The 18,703-nt window shown below is 34.3% G+C and overlaps 2 protein-coding genes and 1 pseudogene across 5 annotated transcripts; 2 read left to right on the top strand and 1 right to left on the bottom strand.

The window, feature by feature from the left end:
* The first annotated feature begins 1,146 nt into the window (after positions 1-1,146).
* On the top strand, positions 1,147-3,152 carry LOC118046563 (glucose and ribitol dehydrogenase-like; annotated as a pseudogene).
* A 4,219-nt stretch (positions 3,153-7,371) lies between these two features.
* LOC118046565 (E3 ubiquitin-protein ligase RHF1A) lies at positions 7,372-11,065 on the bottom strand. Of its 2 annotated transcripts, XM_035055526.2 has the most exons (8): positions 10,658-11,064; positions 9,911-9,957; positions 9,743-9,805; positions 9,503-9,611; positions 9,061-9,401; positions 8,579-8,686; positions 8,133-8,493; positions 7,372-7,944 (listed from the first exon to the last, which is right to left on the bottom strand). In XM_035055526.2, exons 1-8 carry the CDS (start codon positions 10,829-10,831, stop codon positions 7,933-7,935), a joined length of 1,215 nt encoding a protein of 404 aa, XP_034911417.1. In that variant the 5' UTR covers positions 10,832-11,064; the 3' UTR covers positions 7,372-7,932. The 2 variants fall into 2 exon arrangements, with proteins under 2 accessions (XP_034911417.1, XP_034911416.1); XM_035055525.2 differs by lacking the exon at positions 7,372-7,944 and having other exon boundaries at positions 7,952-8,493; positions 10,658-11,065.
* Positions 11,066-13,678: 2,613 nt separating this feature from the next.
* Positions 13,679-17,682, top strand: LOC118046566 (DEAD-box ATP-dependent RNA helicase 58, chloroplastic). 3 transcript variants are annotated; one of them, XM_035055527.2, is made up of 10 exons: positions 13,681-14,127; positions 14,287-14,380; positions 14,502-14,615; positions 14,757-14,879; positions 15,305-15,409; positions 15,652-15,810; positions 15,997-16,065; positions 16,250-16,339; positions 16,812-16,952; positions 17,381-17,682. In XM_035055527.2, exons 1-10 carry the CDS (start codon positions 13,853-13,855, stop codon positions 17,642-17,644), a joined length of 1,434 nt encoding a protein of 477 aa, XP_034911418.1. In that variant the 5' UTR covers positions 13,681-13,852; the 3' UTR covers positions 17,645-17,682. The 3 variants fall into 3 exon arrangements, with proteins under 3 accessions (XP_034911421.1, XP_034911418.1, XP_073268211.1); XM_073412110.1 differs by having other exon boundaries at positions 14,090-14,127; positions 14,506-14,615; XM_035055530.2 differs by lacking the exon at positions 15,652-15,810 and having other exon boundaries at positions 13,679-14,127.
* Positions 17,683-18,703: the final 1,021 nt, after the last annotated feature.

The following is an 18,703-nucleotide window of genomic DNA, read 5'->3' as shown; positions in this document are numbered from 1 at the left end:
CAAGTATAGAGGGTCAGCTTCATAGAAAATGTTTGCGGCAGGCAGGCAGCGTTTCCTTCAGACGGAAATTCGTGTACCAAAGGAGTTTCCTTGTGGAGTCCACAGGTGGAAGTACGTGTATCAATAGAGTTCTCTTTCTCGCGGCAACATTTTTGGATCACAAAAATGAGATGCGTCTGTTGTCTCTTTCAAAAAAAGAAAAGAAAAGAAAGAGAGAGGCGTGTTTTCCTTCAGATTTTCTTTTTCATATCGACGTTTGCAGGTAGAATTCAGTTCTTCAATTTGGTGATACTGATATGTCAGCTGGTTTCCTCCCTTTCTAATTTTCTTATCTATCAAAAGCCAAAGTTATTATTATTTAAAAAAAAAAGTTCCTTCTTTTTTTCGCTTTTGCACATGAAGCAATTTTTTTCTGTGCAATTTCCATTTTTTTCCACTTCTAATATAAAAGGGGATGTCTAAGAGAATGTCAGCTGTAATTTTTTAAAGAATATATTAAAATAATAATTTAAAAATATATATTTTTAAAATTAACAAATCAAAACCATTTAAAAATATAAAAAAATTAATGCATCGAATAAAGCTAAGTTAAATTATACTTAAAAAAAACACCTAAACAAATTATTTTATATATAAAAATTTGGATAAGAAATATATTGGGTGGAAAAATATATACCTTGTCAATCTCATTTTTGTATGTACAGTCGTCCCTGCTGCATGGATGCAAAGATGGAGGTCTGTGAATTCTAGTAGAATTATATCCATGCACTCAATTTCTTTCTCCCTTCAATGAAATGGCAAGGGATGAGGACAGATGCATTTAATAGGATTTGACTCATAGGCCCACTAATTAGAAAACCCAAGTCGAGGACCACGTGACTCATAGGCCCACCAGTTAGATAACCCAAGTCGAGGAGCACGTGTAGCTCTGGCAAAAACTTCAACGGCATTTGTTTGTTTCGAAGGTATGACATATTATTTATTTGAAAATGTGTTAAATAATATTTTTTAATTTTTAAAAATTATTTTTTGTTATTGATATATTAAAATGATTTAAAAATATTAAAATAATATTAATTTAAAATAAAAAAATTAAAATTTTTTAAATACAAAAATATCCAACAACATTGTCAATAAATATCCAACCACGAATGCTGCTAATCATGCTGTTCTCAAAGCAATCAAAAGTTTCTTCCTTCCTCCCTTTTGCTCTCTTATTACAGTTTACTTGAGTCGAGGAGAAGAGATTTATTATTTCTGGCACAAGATGGCAACTGGCAAGGAACAGTTTCGGTTTCCACCGCAGACTCAACCCCAGCAACCGGGGAAAGAATATCTCATGCATCCACTCCACAGGCCATAAATCCCAAGTACCAGCCTTCCAACAAGCTCCATGTACATCCTTTTTGTTTTAATATCTAGATCATGCATATATGACATTATGTTTTCTTTCACTGTTTTATTTCTTTCATTGCTGGGTACGAATTTACGATACTGTAGCATTTGAATGTTAGTGATCAAGTGGCGATGCATCGTGATCCGTTGCAGGGAAAGGTAGCTCTGGTGACTGGAGGTGATTCTGGGATAGGAAGATCTGTGTGCTACCATTTTGCATTAGAGGGTGCCACTGTGGCCTTTACATATGTAGAAGGGATAGAGGACAGGGACAAAGATGAAACCCTGCAGATGCTACTCAAGGCAAAGTCAAATGATGCAAAAGAGCCTATTGCCATAGCTACCGATGTTAAGTTTGAAGAGAATTGCAAGAAGGTTGTTGATCAAGTTGTGAGCGTATTCGGGCAGATTGATATTCTGGTGAGCAACGCAGCTGAACAATACTACGTAACTACAATTGAAGAGATTACCGAGTCTAGGCTTGAGAGAATTTTTAGAACCAACATATTTTCTCAATTCTTCATGGCCAGGTAAAGAATCAAAATTATACATAAAAAGCTTATATGAATCAACCATGCCACCTTTCTGTCTGGTCAAACAGTCTTGTTCATCTCGGTTATGATCAGTGAGATTGGAACTGGAGTACTTGTATAACTATACCAGGATTTCTTAGAATCCAAACTGGAATTATGCATGGTACAATTTAGAACGAAGATGGATTATTATTTTTGTAGTTGGCTCTTAATCAGTTGAATATTAACATCGTAGATCTATGGAGCGTAAAGTAATGGATTTTATCTCCTAGAGATTATGTGTCCAGCTAGCTAGCTTGGGTTTAAGCTATTATGTGAGAAGATAATTAGCTTGCAGAATCACTCTACACCATGTATCAAACAATAATTTGATATCAAATCTAATGCATGCCTTGAAAGAGATCGAATTCAAGGAGGATCGCCGACTACCCTCGGGAGTACAAGGACTAATGATTGTTTCGTATTGGTGTGCATAGGCATTCTCTGAAATACATGAAAGAAGGGAGCTGTATCATCAACACAGCATCTGCTAATGCCTACACCGGGGGCTCACAATTTCTGGACTACAGCTCCACTAAGGGAGCCATTGTAACCTTCACCAGGGGTTTGAGCCAGCTACTTATAAGCAAAGGGATTCGTGTCAATGCTGTCTCTCCAGGTCCAGTCTGGACGCCAATACAACCAGCATCACTGCCTGCTGAAAAGGTTGCGAGCTTAGGGTCTGATGTGCCAATGGACAGGGCAGCACAGCCTTATGAGATCGCGCCTTCTTATGTGTTCCTAGCATCCGATGAGTGTTCCTCCTATTTTACTGGCCAGGTTCTGCATCCTAATGGTATGTATGGGTGTTTTAAAGCATCAATGATCTAATTTGAGCCTGTATTCACTGTTCATATGTAGTGATTTTACAATCTTTTATCGCATTTTACTGCAGGCGGGCTAATTGTCAATGCTTGATCTGGTCATGGGTTTCTGTCCAGCTCATTTGTTCTTCTCGCTCTGCAACCCTATGCTTCTGTACCATTGTTATCTCAGGCCCTGAGGGTATAATCCCCAAGGAAACAGAGGAGGGTTGAGCTTGGATTTTCCAGCTTCAGGATTATGTGATGAAATTTCATTGGAACAGGGTGTGGAATACATGGGATGGTAGACAACGTTGTTATATACTTTCAAAATTCTAATAATGAATCTTCTATAATGAAAGAAATGCTTGCTTTGTGATCAGTGAGGGTTTTCACTTGATTCTGAACTGAGAAACTTTTTGAGTTTACTTCAGTTGAGCGACTAAGCCAAGCCCCGATTGCAGCACACACAGCTAGGGTCCATGGAATTGGAATATACAACATTTTGTTTTTTATTTTGATAGAAAAAAATCAGTTTTAATATTCTAATATGTTTTCAAGTAAAAAGCATTTATAACAAACCCTAAATAACCATGTAGTCTTCACCAAATGTTTATGTCAGCGTATCATTTTTCTTTTAACACACACACACACACACACATATATATATATATAATTTCTGAACAACGAGGAAAAAAAAACCACAATATTCAGGATTCATCTGTAACAATATTTTTCCAATATTCTAATCCAAAAACTCATTTTCTGTCGTGTTTCGTTTTGTTTTCATCGGAGAGTGAGCTCATTTAAGCAAATGATTTCATGAAAAATGATTTTCAAAAAATGGGTTACTCTATGATGTTTAGTTTTATCGTATTAAATGGGTTGGATATTATTTTTTAATGTTTGATTATGCTATATAAAAAATTAGCTGAAAAATAATATTTTTAAAATATTAAGCTTTAACATGTTTGGTTGTATTACCAAAATGATTTGGAAAATATTTTTTCAACAATGAAAAATAAATAGCAAGATTTAAGATGTAACATGCAGAATGAATATTTTTTTTTAGAACTGGGTCGAAATATTAAATATAAATAAATTCATAACTTGAATGAAATATAACTTAATTGTTATTTATATTATAATTAACATTGTAAGTTAATTAAACTTGTAGAACAAAATGAGGGTGAGAAGTAAGATTTTCTGTAACAGTGTGTTCTTGAACAATTTTTTACGAAACCAAATCCTTGCTTTTTGATTTTTTTTCTCACAGATGATTTTTATATACAGGCTATGGATATAGTCAACGAATAAAAAACACTGCCATAGAGAACGGACTGCTGGAATTATCTCAAATGCTTTCCTCTCTGAGTCTAAGCAAGCCAAAACTTGGAGCAAAATCCAAATCAACAAACAACATGAAGAGTAGGATTTGGTTTTGATGAAAGATACAAGGGAGGTGTTCCCAACTACTGCCAATATTTTGTGCGAATAGGATTTTAAATTTTTTTATTTATTTACGTGGGTGTTCGGGCCAGCTTGCGCACACCACGACTAATCCCACGGCTCACTGAACATCCTGCAAACCCAGTGAGCATGTAAGGCACCGTGAGGATGACAGGCGTGCACGGTGAGGTTTGAACCCAGAATGCAGAGGAAAGAAACAAGTCCCTTCAACCGTTGGGTCAAGACCTCAAGTGCAAATAGGATTTTAAATTTGTTACCGGACAAGGGTGGAGCTTATATTATATGATAGGGAAGATTAAAATTAATATAATAAGGTATATTATTAAAAACTCATTTATTTAAAATAAAAAATATTATATTATTTCATATTTAAATATTAAATAAATAAATAATGTTTTGCAGACTTAGCTCCGCCCTACCAAATTCTCGTTCCAAATAAACAATTAAAAAGAAAACTCACTTTGTAAACTCTAATGGGTTATATTTTCATACCATGTAACTAGGAAGCCACTCTGATCCATCTATCCAAAGTATGTACAAAGACTACAAACACAAATTTGAAATTACTTTAATGGCCACCTGGAATGTTTTGTAATGTTCGTTCATGGATCTGGAATTATCTTTATGCATGTTGCATGTAATAAAATTGGATATTGACTTTTCTGTTGATAGAATGAAAGAGTACGAAACTATTGCGTACATGTAATAAAGAGATCATTTATTTTCCTTTGTCATAGATTTCGTCAATCATTAACAAAATTTTTTATTTAGAAAGTAAAGGGAATGAGCTAGTTTCAGCTCAGGAAATCTTCAATAGGAAACTGTAATTATAATTATTTTAAAAAATATATATATTAAAATAATATATTTTTTATTTTTTAAAATTTATTTTTAATATCAGTATATCAAAATAATTAAAAAATACCAAAAAAAAGTATTAATTTGAAGCAAAAAAAATTAAAAAAAATTAAATTTTTTTTTCAAATACATTTTTAAAACATAAAAACAAACAGGTCATAACTGCCCCACGTAAAAAAGACAAAGATGGCTGTTATTAGTTTTTTTTTTCCTTCAAAATCCAGTATCTAGAAGTTCATTAGACTTTAATTAATCTGATTGAGCCGGGATGATCCACTTGGAGTAAAACTCTTCTAATAATATTATACTCAATTTATAATACTTGAACTCAAAATTGTTTTTTAAAAAAACAAGGATTGGATCACTTGAACCAAGTATAATTGGTTGTTATTAGTTTATAAAGGTCATTAGATGCACCATTCAATTTTTATCAGTACTATTATCGACCTTATAGTATAATTTTACCTCTATTTCCTCTCGCAGAGAATGTTATAATGCGAAAAAATAAAAATTTTAATTTTAATCGAGATTAAGACAGAAATATAGTTACGCCCAGTGAATTTTTTTTTTATCCTATTTGCCCATCAGTTTGAGTTAATGTATCATTCTGATTCGCCCATTAAAAATACTTTATTGTCAAGACCAAAAAATAAGCACTTACTTGTAAATAATTCAGAGATGCTGTAATTTTCTCATTAACCTAATTCTTCCCATTAAAAAGGGGAAGAAATTAGCTGGTGGTTTCTCTAAAGTCCTGATAATTTGCCAGGAGATTTTCTTATTAATTCTTTAATCGTCTTTTGGTGTTTTTCCTTCAATTGTCTCTTTCAATATAAGGGTGGTCCTGCGATGCCTAGAGAAATGGCTGTGGCAGTAACAGTAGCCATTGTCACTGGTCGGCTTGAACTTATACCTGGGCCCTAAATGAAAATGATGGATAATAGCAGAGTCCCCAGTAGTGAGATGGGCTCTCATCCACAAAACATGGGATCCTTTCCACAATTAGGGAGGGAAACACTGGGGCTCTCCACTTCAAGCATAGAGAAGCTCCAATGTTTCTTTTCTTTTTTTTTTTCTTTTTTTTTGGAGTTAATGGCATGTTTTGATTTTCTACTCTTATGTTTTTTTATGGATTTTACCTTTGATAACTAATTTTCTTAAGATTTATGTCAACGAAGTGTCGATCATCCATACATTATTAAGGTTTCGTTTGGCTTTCATGGCCTTTGGCTGGTTTTTGTTACCTTTGGCTAGCTTTTCTTGCCAGGAATTGCTTTGTGATTGTGTTATAGGATCTCCTGGTCGCTCTTTAGCTTTGCTTACCTGTGTGCATTTATACACCAGGCCTTCGAAGTTTCTTCATGTAGAAGATATTGTATCATCGGTAGAAAACTTGGTTTGCCTGTTCATGATAGCCCTTGACTGATGTGTAATGTCATGATGTTGTGGCATGCAAGTTATTGGTGAATAATAACGAGGATCTGTTTTGCGTTTAGCTAGAAAATAGATACTTGTTTTGCATAAAAAGTAAAGAAAAAAAGAATTTTTGCATGGCATTTATGAAAAATTTACATGGGTGGCTCAAGAAAACCCGGAGAATGTCAGGAAGACTGGTCAGACCAGGGTAACACCGGGTTCAGGTTGTACTTTTGCTAGAAAAATTCCAACCACAGGTACTATTTATGGGCATTTTCAGATATCGGATGTTTTCTAAACTGCAGGTGGAATGATTGTCAATGGTTGATCAGCCAGTGGGTTCTCCCGGGCTTATATCCTGTGTGGCGTTTCTCTTATAGCTAGCAGCGTGAACAAAATGTATATGCATAGGAAAATCGAAGGGATGGATCTCTGTTTTGTTGATATGAAGAAAGAAATGATCGGTGGATGGCGTTTCGTGTGGTGGTGATAAATATTGCATGCTACTTTCTGTATACTCTATCCTTGCATGTTCTGTATGAATATACACGTCAGGTCAGGTTATCGCCAAGAAACAAATTTGCGCGTCTCCGCCCATCAGCAAGTTGCGCCTTCCTCTCCATCCCCCATTTGGCATGGCATCTCAACTGCAATAAGAATAGCTACCCAATCTATGGATGATTATTGTAAGTTCATATTACAGGAAAGTAAATTCACCAACCAATCATGTAACAAAGTAAATTTGAGCCTGCCATTTTGTTTCCAACCGCCAAATTCTGCCCCAGGGCTGAATTTCAAAGGATACCAATACAAAGAATACAGAAATGATTCCTCATACGTTATATACAGTGCAGATATATAATAAATACTTGGAACTTCATTACGTTGGAAAAGGTCTTAGCATGCATGAAGACATTCTTTTATCGCATCAAGTTCGTGTAAATTGATCCAGTTCACTACAGAACAGGACTTTCTGATAAGAAGTACCCTGCCGCTACTTCATAAAATAGAACAAAATGAATAGCTACATCCATCACCAATCACATCCAACTATCAAAGTACAAATATGTGATAGGAAGCACAAGGAAACAAGCCAAAGTAGAACGTGAGTGTCTGGTTTCTTTGTAATTTTGATTTTTAAGCAGAAGTGGGCATGACAAGGTAGAACATCAAGTTTCTTTGCAGTTGAAAAGCAAATGTTAAGAAAATCCATATACTATTCATCTTAACCTCTTCAAAAAGAAATAGTATCCTGGGACAGCAATCCATTCTTAGTTACTGTTACAGTGCATAAATATTCGATGCAGGACGCAAACCAACAGGCACTTGGATTCTTCACAGCACGTCCCTTGCATCAAATGCCTTCTCAGATGATAAGGTAAAACACAGTCAAGCTGCCAGGCATGAGCGCCATGGCATTAATGACCTCTCTGTAAAACAGGGGGGGAGGCACAAATGAGTTCAGATTAACCCTCCATGTTTGTCAATGTCAATCGACATATATATATTTTAATGACTTGGAAAATTTGTAATATCAATACTACAGTTTTAAGATACTAGCGCTAATCTATTTCAGCAATGGAGGATATATTAAAACATTCTTCAGTGGTTTCCAAACCTGCACGTGGGAGATTTCCACTCGGGCTTGGACAGTACCAGAAGCATGTGAGGATGCACCTAAACTTGTATCGCGATCAATTTCCTCACTTGTTTTGGCCAAAGCCTGAGCAATGATGTTCTGTTCCACACCCTTCCCCTTCCAGGAGAAATTTGAAGTTCCCCCAGTAAAACCAGAATCAGACATGGAGGGTCCCGTGCGGTTTGAGGTAAGATCCAAGCGCTCAATCATTCGTGCAACACCAGCAATTCCTGCACTCATTTCCCTCTGAACTTCTTTGCTCAGCTCCTTGACTGAATTATTCCTTGCAACTAGCTTTTCCTTTATGCCTCTTGTACTTTTTGAAAGTGATTCCTTGTACCTGTTGCAAGATATCCACGTACTTCAGCGGCAGAAACTGAACAAGTAAATATCAGTCACAAAGAGACCAAGTTGCATTTATCTACCTGGCTGAAGCAGCAAACCATTTAGATTTAATAGAGTCTGAGAGAGATAGCACCTCTGGTGAACCTTGCCCCTCGGGAGAATCAGTTGGTGGCTGTCTAAAGAGAATCCTGAAAGGTGAATATTTGAAAACATAAGATACAGAAAGATAATGTGTGCAGCCGCACGTTGTGTGTGTTTGTGTGTGTGTGTGAGAGAGAGAGAGAGAGAGTCTAGCTACAGACAACAAGAAATATGTAAAAGAAATCCACTGCAGAAGAATTCTCTGGAAGGACCAAATAAAAGATGATGAAGGAGAAAAATGAAGGTTGGCCATAAAGTAAAAAACAAGGACATTTGCATCGGAATGGTCATTCTTGTTTTTTTTCTCTATTGTTTTCAGTTCTTCAAAGATTTTCTGACCCATTCAACCTCTGGTTTACTCAGTCACCTTGCCAAATAAAAAACAAAGTCTACATAAAAAGTTGCAGTTACAGAATGATACCTGGGTTTGAAGGGGCTATTGACAGCAGTAGTAGAGACTTGGTTCACGTCAGGAGGGGTCACAGATGACAAATTTTGAATGTTAACTGATAGGGTGTCAGGAGTTGGTGAATTGATCACTGATGAGCCATGAATTAAAGTTTGACCTTCTTCTGGTGAAGTGCATGTTTGCTGAACAGTGGCTACATGTTCAGGAGAGTTAAAGGCAATAACCTGGGAGGGACCAAGTCCGTTAGATCTCTGCCTCTCCCTTTCGTGAACATGATGAGCTCTGCTGGAGGCAGCGGCAGCAAGATGCTGCATAATATGCTCATCGAAATCAGAGTCATCTGAATAGGAATCCTAAAAATTTCCATTAGCACCCAATAAATAGAAGAAGAGCTTTTGAGGCAACTACACAGTGAAATGAAAAGGTTAGGGTTTCAAACTGACTAAATAATCACCTGTTCTACATCATAATCATCATCCAAGTGAGGAACGATCATGGATGCAGGAGTCGAGTTCCTTGACCTTAAGAGCCTCTCAGTCTCGACAGCAGCTAGAAGTTCTTGGCTAGAAAAACGGAATCAGAAACAAAGATGCACAAACAGAAGCAGTAACCAATTAGGTTGCTTTGATCAACATAAAACTGAACAATAGAGAGAAAGATAGACATATATCGCTTCTCATAACAAATAATATACCTGGCATGGTCTTTCAGGACAAGAAGCTGCCAACAAATCGGGCATTCTTTGCTTCTCTGCGACCTAAAGAAGAAACAAGTAAAATGAATGACAGCCATAGGCCCATGGCTTCATAATCTCACGTAAGACTCCATTGCTAGAAAAAATGTTATGGTGATTAACACCTACCATTCAAGAATACACTGAAGATGATATTCATGATTGCAGCAGGTAACCTGAGACAAGAAACAAGTCCAGAGGTCTATAGTAAACTTAAAACCTAAAGACAACAATACATCACAAGCAATCATGTTGAGAAAAAGAGCAAGAGCTATAACATTTGACAAGTTGTAGTCAAAGGGTCGCTATAGAACAACAATAGAGACGAAACAATAGTATCCATAAAAGCATCCTAGAGTCAATTCTAGTATTGGTTGTTGTATCATCGATCTCTCATGAAGATCATAAACTAGAATATAAAGACCAAGAAAATATATGTTGGGAAGAAATTAAAAAGAAAAAAACAAGAAGAAGAGATCCCAGGATCCTGGTTTTATGATTATTTCTCATCAACAGATTTTCTTTTGGGTTTAAAAGGAAAGGAAATTATTTCACATCAACAGTTCTCTTAAAAAGAAAATGGTGCAGTAAGAAGCAATTAGAGATCATAAATTTAACTCAATTTTATAAAGAAAAAAAAATCACTACGTAAGTGTACCGCAAAGTTAGTACTTTTTAAATTCGATTCCAATTGATACATTCACCTTCTTTTTTCCTTTCCCTGAAAGGAAAAGGAAATTGAATAACAGTGCTTAGAAATGTGCAAATCAACAGCTAGCACGACAGCGATCACCAAAAAATTCAAATACTTTCCAGTCCATAAGATGACATTATTTAAAAAAAATTAATAATAGAGAGAGTGATAGTGTAAAATACAGTGGCAGGCTCTTGAGCAGTGAAAGGATCGAGGCAAATACTGCAAGAGTCGTCTTCGAAAGCATCGTCGACTCCAGCTCCGAGAGAAGAAGAGGAAGAAGACGAAGACGCAGCAGCAGCTGAAACCATTGGAGAATCAGAGAATGAAGAGGTAAGAGAAGTGAAATTCGCCATTTCAGAGATAGACACTGTTTTAGTTGAATGGAGAAGATGAAGAAGAAAAGAACCCTAGAGACCGAGAGAGAGAGAGCGCGCGCGCGCGTGAATGGTCAAAGAAAAGGAAAGGATCAAGGAGAGGGAAAGGCGAGAAGGCAGAAAATGCAGGCAAAGAAATCCGATTCAGACGGTTTAAGTTTTTGATGGAATCAAACAATCTTCTTTTTTCTCCTTTCTTGCATTGAGTTATTTTCCATATTATATAATGGTTACTTGATAATTATATCTTATTCCTTTCTTCTTTGATTGCTAAAATGCCCCTCGAGCCGTTCTTTTCCAAGAGAGACCCCCGTCACGCTACAAATCCTTGTCCTGTGGTAATTTTTAACATTTTTTACTTCTCGTTCTCGGTGTTATACCCTGTGCTTTTATCATTTATGCAATAATAATATTAACCTTCATTTTAACAAACCATTTTTTAAATTCCTTGCTGATTTAGTTACAGTTAATATTTTGAAAAAATTAATTCAATGATATTGTTTATTTTTATGTTTTAAAAATATTTTAAAAAAAATTAAATTTTTATATTTCTTTTACTTCGAATTAATATTTTTTTAGTATTTTTAAATTATTTTGATATAATAATGTCAAAAATAATTTTAAAAAATAAAAAAAAAATATTATTTTTAATATATTTCTAATAAAAAAACACTTTAAAAAACAAACAAAACTACATTCTCTGACACAAACTTATTTACATAGACTCCAGATACTATAAAATCAACACTATAATTTATCAGCAATGTGTTTAGTGTGGTGTTTTCTAGCAATATAATGCTTTATTTACTGTTAAGTATTTAGGTTTTTCATGATTGATGGTTTAAAGTATATAAATATACATGCCCATTCTTGTGTAATGAGAATGTTGCTGTAGAAATAAACATCTAAATGATTTAAATAATATTATGGTATGGTTATATATTCTTATATCCTATTGCAAAAGAATATCTTGTAGCTAGTAAATTATATATAAACCTCGAGAGCTCATTGTATCATCAAATTTAGAAAAATACCGTTTCATTTGATTTATATAGTAAAAATCTAATTTTTGCAATATATGATACGCGTTTAGATGTGTTTGTTTCCACACTGACCATGTGTTTTTTTTTAAGTTTTGAATTTAAGCAATGATATGCTAAGTAAATTTTAATATATTATTTTAATATATTTTCAAATAAAAAAATACTTTAAAAATAATCACAACTAGAATATTAAATATTATTTTTATTTTATCTTTAATAATCTCTCTTGTAATTGAGAAATTAAAATCAAATGAGACTAGTCGATAATAGTTTTCAATCTCACAAGAGTTCGTGCATTATTTGAAGTTGATTTCTTTTATGCTTGTGTAACAAAACATTAATTCCCTCCTTGCATCACTAATGAAAATAGAAGGGCTCTTTATATGGTTTCAATTTTAAGCCTTATAGTTGTTAATAAAATGTTTACTGCAGGTTTATATAGTTGTTAATTTCATGATTCGTGGAATTAGTCGAGATACGCGCAAGTTGACCCAAACATCCATGCTAATTAAAAATAAATAAAAAGAAAGGTTGGTCTTTTATGTCTTTTCAATTACAAGGAAAATTGATTGAAATATAAAAAATTAAGGAAAAATAATTTAAATTAATTTCAAAGCAACTATACACATTTTGACCCTCCCCTCGATAATCACAGCAAATCTTCAATTCTCAATCATGACTTCAACATATGATCCAAGCCTTGAAATTTCTTCCAAGCTGGGAAATCACCTCACCTCACCTAACCCCCTCTCCTTTTCTTCCAGATCAGAAAGCAAAGCTTGCTTCCCATTCCCTCCTCCAGCCACTAGCCAGCATACTTTTTATATTAGTCTTTTTTTACCAACAACCACTGTGATTATAATCTCTAAAATTCATGATCAAAAGCGAGAGCACCGGTGAATTTTGAAGTTCAAAAGTATGTGCTGGAGTTCTGATAGCTTTTGTATTTGAGATTAAAAAAATATTTTTAACTGTGGTTTTTAAAAATTATAATTATAAAATACATGTTTTATTAAAGATGCTGGGAGATAATTTTTTACATGCGAAACAAATAAGAAAAAAACAAGTTATTTTAGTTTTTATAAAAATCAAAATTTAAAATACAATTATATATGAGTTCCAATACAAAAAAAGTTGAAGTTGTTTGATTAATCAAACAATATTTTTTCTTTGTAATTAGATAGAAATACAGAAATTACTATATTATTAAATGATCAGAGTATTAGATGAGTTTGATAATTAATGACAAGTATTTAAATAATGTTAAATGTTATTTTTCAAATTATTTTTTTATTTAAAAATATATTAAAATAATTTTTTTTTAATTATTGATATGAGTACACCAAAACAGTAAAAATATACTAAAAATATTAATTTAAATCTAAAAAAATTAAAACTTTTTAAAAATTCCCAATAATAAACTGTAATTTACGCGGACATGATTAACAAATTCCATAAACTACAAGGGGCAGCACAAAAAAGTTGCAAACTATTCTTGACTTGTTAATTGACTTAATTCCCTTTGGTCCAACACGCACTGCACGTTTAAAGTAGTGTGGTAATGATTGTTTTTTAAATAGTTTTTTTATACTAAAATACATGTAAATAATATTTTTTTTATTTTTTTAAAAATTATTTTTGATATCGGCACGTCAAAACGATCAGAAAAGTACAAACCATACTTAATTTTAACAAAAAAAAAAATTTTAAATTTAATAAAAAACAGATGCAAACACAATGCCAATTGGTATCTAACCAATACACGAGACGCGTTAAAAAATAACTTCCCAAAAAATCATAAGAAAAAAAAAAAAGCGGGTCCCGCTTCTCTGGTATGCAAGCGTCCTGCCATTACCGAGGATTTAAATCCATCTGCTATAATGCCCAAATGGATGAATCTCTAGTATCGTTCTTTTTTGGCCGCTAAGCAGTGAGAGGGAACCAGAGTGAGCCGATAATGGCTCCCATAATCTCAGCTACTCAGCTGCTTCCACAAGTTTCACACGCTGTTTTATATTCGAAACCCACCCGAACCGGTTTTTCTCTACTTCAGTCGCACATTTCGTATTCGAACACAGCTCTCTTCTATTCAAGATCAAATTTTAGTCCATTAAAGGCCATTCTCAACTCCCCTTCGCTAACCAAAGTAGCTGATGATGCTAAAGAGAAGGGGGAGGCCTTGACTCTCCGCGAAATTTGCCTAGGTCATGTGCCCGAGCACTTGCTGCGCAGGCAAATTTCAGTCCAATAATCATTTAATTTCTCAATTTCTTTGCGATTTCAATTTGATTTAATATTGATTTTACTATTATTATTGAATTCAATGATTTCTTAAACAAAAAAAGAAAGAAAAAATTACTGAGTAGCTATATTATGCACTCCATTTTTCAGGGTAGAAGAGGTTGGATATGCGGTGCCAACGGATGTACAGAAACAAGCTTTGCCTGTTCTTTTTAGCGGCCGCGACTGCATACTTCATGCTCAGGTTAATTTCTCTCTATTTTTTTTACTGATTTCTGTTTCATTGATTGCTTCCAATTTAACGTGTAAAAAATAGCTTAGAAAACCTTACAACTCTAACCGAGATCTCATTTTTTATTCACTAGACAGGTTCTGGCAAGACTCTTGCATACTTATTATTGATATTTTCTGTTATAAATACTCAAAGATCGGCTGTGCAAGCACTAATCGTGGTGCCTACTCGAGAACTTGGCATACAAGTAATAATCTTGATATTTTTTCCCTTTTGAAGTAAACGCGTCTTCTTTTATGTGATAAATTGAAAGTTGATGCTCATTATCGTAATTGGATGCTTTGGAGCATCTCATTAATGGTGGTTTGGTTGTCTGTTTACGAACTAGGTTACAAAAGTTGCTCGGATGTTGGCTGCAACGCCTACAGAGAATGATGTGGAGCAGAACTCTTGCACCGTCATGGCGCTTCTAGATGGAGGGATGTTGAGGAGACATAAGAGTTGGCTAAAGGTGCGGCATCCTCTTGATATGATTTTTTGTCGTGTGGTAGGCTTACATGAATTTATGCAAATTGTTATTTTAGCTATCAATCAATATTCTCTTAGAACTGAAAACAGGATGATGGAAAAGTATCTGAAATGTTCAGAGCATAAACAACTTTGATGGATGTAAAGTATCTATAAAAAATTATTCTTCTGTCTGTGCTATTGGTATTTCATTAGATTTTTCCAATGTAAGAATTCCCAGATAGCTTTTAGAAACTGTGGTTGCTTGCATTGATATGCACTGTTTGCCAACAATTATCAAAAAGTTGCAATTTTCACTTGTTTGGAATTACGATATATCTTGCTATTAGTCAGGAGTTTCTCACTTTTCTATATCGAGTGTATCTATTTACTTGCACCAGTATTAAGAGGATAGAATTTGTGTTTCAGGCTGAGCCTCCTACAATAGTGGTGGCAACAATAGCTAGCTTGTGCCAAATGCTTGAGAAGCACTTGCTTAAACTTGAATCAATGCAAGTGCTGGTTATTGATGAGGTAATTCTCGTCTCTTTCAATGTCTGGTGCTTTTAGAATGTGTGTAGAATATTTAATGATGCTTCTTAGAAATTTTTTTAATTAACTATCTGTGTAGCTTGAATTAGGGTACAGTTTTTGAATTTCTTGATTTGTTTCCTACAGAGTTTTGAGACTGATGCACAGATGCTCTTATTGCTTTCCATAACTGCTTTTTATACACTGTTTTGGAGGAATGACTTTTTATATCATTGCTTGTCTAGGTTGATTTCATGTTCAACTCTTCAAAACAAGTCAGTTCCCTGCGAAAGCTTTTGACATCTTATTCTTCATGCAATAGCCGTCAGACAGTTTTTGCTAGTGCATCTATCCCTCAGCACAACCGATTTTTATATGATTGCATACAGCAGAAGTGGACCAAGGTTGTCCTTTCTCTTACAGACTTTGTATATGTCCTGTGTTGTACAAGATCTTCTTGTTCATGCATGTTTTTGCACCCACTTGGTTCCTTTAAGTAAAGCTTTTCGCTCATGAAAAAAAAGAAGGTTGTCTTCATTGGAATTTGATAAATGATACCACTGATATCCATTATGTATCTGTATTGGCAGAGAGATGTAGTTCATGTCCATGTAAATCCAATTGAGCCCATGCCAACATGCCTGCAACATAGATTCGTGGTAAGAATATTTTTCATGATGCCTTTTCCATAACACTTTCCAGTTTATTGGCTGTTTGTACGTGTTCACTGTGTCTGTGTTCCCGTATTTTTTTTCCTGTTACAGGCAACATCCTTTTATTGGTAGTTGCCCCTCTTCTTAATGATTTTGATTTAAAGTGGACTGACGTTGTGTTTCTTAACAGATATGCAGTAAAAAGCAAAGGCATCAAACATTGCTCTCCTTACTGCAGTCTGACACACCCAAGTCTGGCATTATTTTTGTTGGTGAGCAGGTTTGTGCAACATATCTTTCTCAAAGTGTTCATTTCAAAAATTGATACATTGAGTGTAATTTTGAGAATAGATTTAAGCTCTCTTTTGAATTTTAGCATTTTACTAGTATCATGTTACCTGATAATAGTTGACAAAAAAAATTTCTAGTCATGTCAACAATAAATCTCAAATGGTCTGATTTCTTTACTCTGCCATTCCTTTCAATGATTGTACTGTTGAATACGTGGCACAAAAGAATAGTATGCATCATTGTCAAGCATAATTGTATGTTTTCACTCAGCTCAGAGAAGTCTTAATTCTTAGGCTGATCATTTGTCAATATAGCTAAGTTATTGAGTTCGTGGATATTTGCAGACTTCAAAGTTAGATTTTTTGTTAGCAAGCTATTTGGTGAATTTGATCTTTATCTTTCTTTCCATAAGAGGACAGGCTTATGCAGTAAATTAAACCTTTTAATTTCTATTCATTCAGTCTGAGAAGTCAAAAAAGGCTGGGAATGCTCCACCAACAATTGATTTAGTGGACTTTCTGAAAACTTCATATGGTGGTTGTTCAGAAATCCTTCTTCTGGAGGAAGACATGAATTTCAATTCACGAGCAGCTTCATTATCTGTAAGTATTGTCTAGTTTTTGTGTCTATAATGGATGGAAACATTGACACTACACTTTCTATTTTTAGTGCAGTGTCAAAAGGGCAGCATAAATTGGCATGGGTGCCTAGTGTTAGATGCAACGAAGAAAACAATTTTAATTTGTATCAGTATATTCAACATCATTTGTCTATTGTGTATGACCATCCAAAGGATGAATACCATTTCTACTCTTTCTTTTTTAATTTTAATTTATACTTTCTACAAAAGATTGTCTTTGACCTGGACTTTTGAAATTCTCACAGTAAACCATTGACACTTGCTATCCAGCATAGAATAAAATTGAAAATAGCAACAGATACGTCAGTTAATTATAGTTCCGTTTCTGGCATGCCCTTGTTGTCCACGTCCATATCTTCTTGTTTTGATGTTTTTAGTTCTTGGATGCAGGAAGTGAGACAAGGAGGTGGCTATCTTCTTGTTGCAACGGACATTGCTGCAAGAGGGGTTGATCTTCCAGAAATAACTCATATATACAACTGTGATCTGCCAAGAACTGCTGTAGATTATCTACATCGAGCTGGAAGAACAGGCAGAAAACCTTTTTCAGATGAGAAATGCAATGTTACCAGTATTATTATGCCAGAAGAGCGGTTTGTTTTGCAAAGATATGAGAACGAATTGATGTTTAATTGCGAGGAGCTTTTTCTATAGTTCCAATATATTTGAATTTATGAACTTGGTTGGCAGCATGCTCTCTATCCCTTTTTAGTTTTTTTCGTTTTTCTGATGCGAAAATGCCTGCAAATCACTAAAAAAAAATACTGGGAGAAGTATTGACAATTCTGGGATAGAAAATTTATGTTAAAGGTCTAGTTTACCATCATGCCAGTGATTTCTGTCATACTGTTGTTTGAATTCTGCATAAGACAGAGAGGAAGGATTTCTCGCATGTCAGCTAAAATCTTTTAAGAGTCGAGAGACTCGAGTCTATCACAAGGGGTTTAGAGGAGGGAGAAGGCTCCGTGTTAGAAACCACATGGTGATGCCATTCAATAAGAAAAAACAACAGGAATGTTTGGGTTAAAAAAAACAGGAGTTTTTCTTCCAGAGATTCTTTATACTCAGAAGTAAAAATGTAGGGACATTGTGCATGATTTTTTTTATTTAAAATTATTTTTTATGTATTTTTAGATTTTTTATGTATTAATGTTAAAAATTATTTTGATATATATATATATATATATATATATATATATATATATATTTTAAAAATATATTTTAAAAAACAACTTATATGAAAACTGATAGGATATACAAATTAAAGTTGCATATGCTCAATGGAGATAAGAATTTAGAAGTTTAATCTCTTTGTTGGTCACAAGTTTTAAAATTTAGGGTTCTAATAAATAAATTTGCAACCCCCGTCTAATTTTATTTACACTGTTTGCAATTGCACAATCATACTATAAACAAAAGGTCGCGGTTGCCATGAGGCATGTTGCATCAAGACCACTTTGCTACTCATATCGATCAGTTCACATGTCATTTTTATTCTCTTGATGCCCGTCCTAATCGACAAAAACATGATGGAAGAAATAATAAAAAAAAAAATTATTTCACAAATCTATCTTGAACAATTGAGTGCTTCAAAAGGATCGAACACCAAATCGAATGCAGAAGCCTTCGCAAGATCCATCAGCCTCTAGGATGCCCTGCAAACTAGCAGGGCGGCTAAAAACCGTAATCTTTTTTACCAAAAACTACCTGATA

Source organism: Populus alba, chromosome 10, assembly GCF_005239225.2.
Source record: "Populus alba chromosome 10, ASM523922v2, whole genome shotgun sequence".
NCBI lineage: Eukaryota > Viridiplantae > Streptophyta > Magnoliopsida > Malpighiales > Salicaceae > Populus > Populus alba.
This window is presented reverse-complemented; position numbering and strand designations above follow the sequence as displayed.

Excerpts from the sequence above, each read along its gene's own strand:
- LOC118046566 (XM_035055527.2), top strand. The coding sequence starts at position 13,853 with ATGGCTCCCATAATCTCAGCTACTCAGCTGCTTCCACAAGTTTCACAC. Across the intron at positions 14,381-14,501 it reads ACTGCATACTTCATGCTCAG|ACAGGTTCTGGCAAGACTCT; the intron begins GTTAATTTCTCT and ends TTTATTCACTAG. Across the intron at positions 15,811-15,996 it reads TACAGCAGAAGTGGACCAAG|AGAGATGTAGTTCATGTCCA; the intron begins GTTGTCCTTTCT and ends CTGTATTGGCAG.
- LOC118046565 (XM_035055525.2), bottom strand. The coding sequence starts at position 10,831 with ATGGCGAATTTCACTTCTCTTACCTCTTCATTCTCTGATTCTCCAATG. Across the intron at positions 9,806-9,910 it reads CTTCAGTGTATTCTTGAATG|GTCGCAGAGAAGCAAAGAAT; the intron begins GTAGGTGTTAAT and ends TTTCTTCTTTAG. Across the intron at positions 8,494-8,578 it reads TGGTTTGCTGCTTCAGCCAG|GTACAAGGAATCACTTTCAA; the intron begins GTAGATAAATGC and ends ATCTTGCAACAG.